This window comes from Chelonia mydas, chromosome 7, assembly GCF_015237465.2.
Source record: "Chelonia mydas isolate rCheMyd1 chromosome 7, rCheMyd1.pri.v2, whole genome shotgun sequence".
In the NCBI taxonomy this organism is placed as follows: domain Eukaryota; kingdom Metazoa; phylum Chordata; order Testudines; family Cheloniidae; genus Chelonia; species Chelonia mydas.
This window is the reverse complement of record NC_057853.1, coordinates 18,354,205-18,360,311: the sequence shown is the minus strand read 5'-3', so window position 1 is coordinate 18,360,311 and position 6,107 is coordinate 18,354,205. Positions and strand designations below refer to the sequence as shown.

Below are 6,107 nucleotides of genomic sequence, written 5' to 3'. Positions count from 1 at the left end.
CTCCTCACTTAAAGTCGTCCCGGTTAACATTGTTACATTGCTGATCAGTTAGGGAACATGCTCGTTTAAAGTTGTGCAATGCTCTCTTAGAACCTCATTTGGCAGCCGCCTGCTTTGTCCACTGCTTGCAGGAAGAGCAGCCTGTTGCAGCTAGCTGGTGGAGGCTTGGAACCAGGGTGGACCGGAAGCCCCGCCATCAGCTCCCCATTCCTCTAAGTTTCCTGTGCAGCAGCCGCCCAGCAGGCTATCAATTGCTGGCAGTTCAGCTTTCCCTCCCCCCACTGCCATGTGCTGCTCCTGCCCTCCAGAGCCTCCTGTTTGCTGTGTGGGGGAAAGGGGGGAGGAAGAGGGAGGCTAATGTCAGGGTGTCCCCCTCCCCTCTACTCCTGCACCCTGCTTACCCCATCTTCTACAGAGCACGGGGTGGGGGGAGGGGGACGACATCACAGGGCTCAGAACAGCAGGAACTTCCTGGCAACAGCTGCCATCTCAGCTTGCTGATTAACTTAAAAAGGCAGCGTACTTAAGAGTGGGGTCAGCATACTTAAAGGAGCAATGCGCATCTCTCTCTTACACACAGGGTGTGTGTCTCTGTCTGCCATGCTGTCTCCCCTCGCTCCATTCATGCTGCCTTGTAGAGTGTGAGGCCACATTAACAATGAGTTAACCCTTGAGGGCTCAGCCAAATGCTAATTCATCATTTAGCAGTAAGGCATCCCCTGGGAAATATCCCACCCTCTGATGTCACCACCTCAATCAAGCTTCACAATCATCATCGCTGTGTACCATTATTAAATTGTTTGTTTAAAACTGAGAGAGAGTGTGTCGTCTGGTAAAAGAGATTTCCCTGGAACCTAACCCCCCCCCCCCGATTTACATTAATTCTTATGGGGAAATTGGATTCGCTTAAAGTTGCATTTTTCAGCAACATAACTACAAAGTTAAGTGAGGAGTTACTGTACAGTTTATGCAGGTAGAAGGAAGCACACAAATTCCTTTTAATTAAAGGAACACAGAATGGCATGAAAGGCAATTTTCACTGTCATCAGAAAATTGAGGTTTAAACTATGGGGTTTACCTTCACACTCGATGAATGAGGAGGATTTGATTGTAGGGAGTGCATAAGGTCCTCTGGGGGAGGTAGTGGATAAGGGAGTGAGTCTGAGATTCCTCCAGAAACTGGATCTGAAAATGACGTTAACAGTGATGGGGAAATGCATTATTTTTGTGATACTATAAGTATGAATAGTTCAGTTTCTGTGATTGTTTTCTCAAGTCCCCTAAACCAGTTGACAGCCCATCAGGACTAGGCACATTGTGTGAGGGTGGAGATTTGTTCTTCTGACTCACCCTAGCAGGGTGGAACTCTTTAGTTCCAGCTTAGGGATATAAAATGCTCAGTCTCTTGAAGACGAGGGAGGGAGGGAGGGAGGGAGGGAGAGAGAAAGAAAGAGAAAGAGACTGGAGGTCTTTCCAGGAAAACATCAGGAACAGACAGCTCAGGAGGAAGTTCAGGGCTTTGTTACATAAGCAGTAGTAAAGGCAAACCATAGGAAAGGGTGAGTTTGCATCATAATACAGTGGATCTATGCTGTGTTGGGAGTGCGAACCGTCCTTATCTACACATTAATTCCACCATTAAACAAATATATCTCATGTTATTTTACTTACTAGCTGCTGGTAAGTCTGGTGATGGTCCAATCTCATTTTCTTTGGCTTTATTTTTGTTTTCTGTGGGATAACAGGGTATGCTCTCTTGTTTAGGTGACTCTAATGGTACTCTGGCAGGATTAGTAATATTAGAGACTGATACCCCTGCAAAACAAACAAGAAAAAAATTAAACTATGTAGATTACTAAAACAAAAAACCCCCATACAGCCACACCAAGAAAATGAGCTCTTAATCTGAGACAAAATGTCCTAAAAATGCCTTAGTACATTATAATTAAAAATGCTTAGTCAGAGTGTAACATATTAAATTAAATTAACTAAATAAAAACATAAGAACAGTCATAGTGGGTCACACCAGTGGTCCATCTAGCCCAGTATCCTGTCTTCCGACACTTGCCAATCCCAGGTGCTTTGGAAGGAATGAACAAAACAGGCAATCATTGAATGATCCATGGCCTCTCGTCCACTCACATCTTCTGGCCATCAGAGGCTATGAAAATCCAGACCATAGGGTTGCATCCCTGACCATCTTGGCTAATAGATGTTGATAGACCTATTCTTCGAGAATTTATCTAATTCTTTTTTGAACCCTGTTGTAGTTTTGGCCTTCACAACATCCCCTGGCAATGAGTTCCACAAGTTGATTGTACACTGCAAGAAGTAGTATTTCCTTTTTTGTTTTTTAAACCTACTGCCTCCTAATTTAATTGGGTTACCCCTGGTTCTTGTGTTATGTGAAGGAGTAAATAACACTACCTTACTCACTTTCTCCACACCATTCCCTATTTTATAAACTTCTATCATACCCCCCCCTTAGTCGTCTCTTTTCCAAACTGAAAGGTTCCAGTCTAATCTCTCCTCCTACGGAAGCTGTTCCACATCCTTAATCATTTTTGTTGCCCTTCTTTGTACCTTTTTGAGTTCTAATTATCTTTTTTTGAGACGGAGTGACAAGAACTGCACGCAGTATTCAAGGTATGGGCGTACCATGGATTTATATCGTGTCATTCTGATATTATCTGTCTGATTATCTATCCCTTTCCTAATGGTTCCTAACATTGTGAGCTTTTTGACTACCGCTGTACATTGAGCGGATCTTTTCAAAGAACTATTCATAATGACTTCAAGATCTCTTTCTTGAGTGGTAACAGTTAATTTAGATCCCATTATTTTGTATGTGTAGTTGGGATTGTTTTCCACTGTGCATTACTTTGCGTTTGTCCACATGATTTAAACTCAATAAGTATTACTGAGGATGAATAGAAAGTGATTGTTTGAAACAAATGTATTTCATAGTCATCACCATGCATAACTTGTTACTTAAAAAGATCAGTTAGCAATAATAATATATTGCTCTTATCATATGGGATATAGCACTTTTCATCCAAGGATCTCTTTAGGTACATTAGTTAAACCTCATAGCACCTCTCTGAGGTAGTAGTGTATTGTTATAGCCATTTTATAGTAAATGGAGGCACAGAATTTCAGTGACATGCCCAAGATCACACTGCCAGTCAGTAGCAAAGGTAGTAATAAAACAAAGGAATCCAGGCACTAACTTTTGCATCTCTTAATATGTCCCTTGTGGGATAAGTCCTATAGAACATAATAGAAAATGATAACTTTTTTGTAGTCTTTTTTAATCATTGTATAGATTTTAATAGAGAATTATTCTCCAGTTTTAGAATTCCATAAGATAGTTAATAACCTAAAGAAAGAGTCTCATTCTTTATTAAATTTCATGGTATCTGAGAGTAATTTCTATAGAATCCTGCTGCTTTCCTCCTATTAAATACTGTGGGACTTTTCTGGTAAGATTCAGGGGTAAATCATCATCTTGATGTACAGAGAGAGACTATGCCATGCCAATAGTTATTATTATTTGGGGTGGATCACCCCCTCACATGACAAAAATGTGAGTGCAAAGAAACCCACTCAGGGTTTTTATGAACAACATGTAAAATAGTAATGCTTTGCTCTTATATAGCTTGCTTCCCAACATGTTTTACAAAAGAGAATCAGTGTCATTTTCCCTACTTTACAACTGGGGAAAACGGAGGCAGAGAAAGGTGAAGTGGTGTGCCCAAGGTCACACAGCAAGTCAGCAACGATGCCAGGAAGAGGGCCCTGGTCTTCTCCCCCCATCCCCCAGACATTACTCTATTGGATTACACTGCCTACTGTTTCATTGCTATTCTTTTTAAAATAAGAGACTAAGATTAAACAAGTCTCTTCACAAACCACATTCAAGGGGAAACAACCCCATTAGATGATATTGGTTTAACAGACTGAACATGAAATGATTTATTTAATATTTACTCTGGCAAAAGATCCAGGGTAAAAATTTCAAGGGCACCTAAGCAATCTAGGTGCTGAAGTCCCATTGGCTGTCAATGAGGCGTCAGCTCTTAAATGCCCAAAGGGGCTGATCCAAAGCCCACTGGGGTCAGTGAAAAGACTCCCATTGACTTCAGTGGGTTTTGGATCACGCTCTAAGTCACTTTTGAAAATAAGACTTAATCTCTTAAGTCATTTAGGGGCTCTTGAAAATTTTACCTCTGAAGGCCAAATTTTTCTCTTACATTGTCATAAATCAAGTCACTGGATTTATTCTAGATAAACACCTGTGAAACAGAGAAGAACTTGGCCCCATATTTCAAAAGGTACTAAAATCCTGCTCTCATTAAAGTCACTTGTTTTTGGTGAAAGCAGGGGTAGGGCCACAATCCTTTATTGACAATTATTTATTTCACTTTGTCCCGTGAATGCATCACAATAGTAAAATGTAGGTTTAGAGAATTATTGTGTATCTCAGTGGTTCCTCATTGTTGTGAAGTGATTGCATGGAACATCTAGCTCATGTACCACCAATGAAACATATACCACGCCCTGATATATCTGACTTGCCTTGAGAGAGTGTTATGTGTTAGGTTATTTCTGGTTTCGGTCACACTTTAAAAACAAACAAAAAAACAAACAAAAAAACACCACAATTCTCTAGACCAGGGTGTCAACTTGTGATATTTTCCATCTCATTCCATTTCCAAAATACGCACGTCAGCAGGTGAAAACAGGAAATCACAGCTGACTAACATAGCAGAAGTAGACAAGTTGGTCAACAAGAAAAAAAAAACCCAAACCCTACCAGAAAATTTGTGGTTTCAAAGCTAGTATGAACATAAAGGATGAGCTAATTTATAGCAGAACTCAGGTTGCAAGAAAGGGCTATCTGTTTGTTTGTGGTTCTTAGGTGGCTTGTTTATTCTGTGGTATAATTCTCACTTTGTGTGCAAGACGACTAAGGGCATACCTACACTGCCCTGCCGCTTGGACTAAGGGGTTGTGAATAGCAGCATGCACGCATGTACTGCAATATAACTCTCCGTGGGGGGACGACATTGCTGGTGTGAATTTAAAGGTCCCGAGTTTGCATAGTGCAGTGTAGCCATGCCCTAAGGTTTAAATCCCACATTAGACACCATGAACACTTATTTCTTTTACCTTTACATTTATAGGAACAGGTTAGGGTGGGTATATTACCTTTGCGTGGGTATAATCCCCTGACCCTCCTCATTTCAGAAGCCATTGTTTGGGATCCTATATGGATTCAGCCTAACTAGAAAATCATTGTTCCACATTACTAGAAAGAAATGTAAATCGGAGGCAGTTCAGAGAACAACAAAAATGATCAAGAGCCAGAACTGATTTACAAAGAAAAATTAAGGAGCAATTTATTAATATGTTAGAGCCCATTTGTGCTGCTCTACCAGTGCAAAGGCAGTATTTGCTACCAGGGAATTTCTGTAGCCAGGGAGAATCCACACATGATGAAGAGCCAGCGCAGCCGCTCTTTGCCATCCCCCTCACAGCCTCTGATATAGGGGCCATATTAGGGTACCTCTCCTCTCTAGCTATTCCTGGCTGCTGGACATAGATTAGAACAGCCCTGAGGCTCTTCTAATTTACAAAAAAAGCTGAATTGGGGAACACCTTTGCTCACTGCACAAAAATTTGAAAGATAAAAGCATCCTTGAGGGAAAGAAGGCATTACTTTATACAATTAAATAAGGGCATATGTAGGAGCAATGGGATGGAATTAAGGTAAGAAAATAGGAAAAACTTTCTGACAATGGGGTGTATTAGAGTGTGAAAGATTTTCCCAAGGAAGTAGCTGGAACTCCATTGCATGGGACATTTAAAACTGCAATGGACAATGCATCTGGAAATGCCCTGCCTGGACTAGATGATCTCAACTTCTAATTATTTTGTCAATCTGGCATCTTGCACCAATTTTACTAAAAATGAAAATTGTTTTCTTTTTGATAAAAAACCTGGAAGCACCAATATGAAATTTATTTTACCACACCATTATAACAGGTTCTTTTATCTTAAAAAAGGTTTGTATCAGCCGTACAAACCACAGCCTTCTTTTTCAT

The 6,107-nt window shown here is 40.7% G+C and overlaps 1 protein-coding gene across 1 annotated transcript in view; it reads right to left on the bottom strand.

Annotated features, from left to right (window-relative positions):
• IRAK2 (interleukin 1 receptor associated kinase 2) overlaps window positions 1–6,107 on the bottom strand; it is a 32,517-nt gene that overhangs the window by 14,758 nt on the left and 11,652 nt on the right. The window contains exons 3-4 of the mRNA XM_007060004.4: window positions 1,672–1,815; window positions 1,079–1,185 (exon numbers count right to left, since the gene is read on the bottom strand). Coding sequence (XP_007060066.2) covers window positions 1,079–1,185; window positions 1,672–1,815 — 251 coding nt within the window. The remainder of the gene's footprint in view (window positions 1–1,078; window positions 1,186–1,671; window positions 1,816–6,107) is intronic.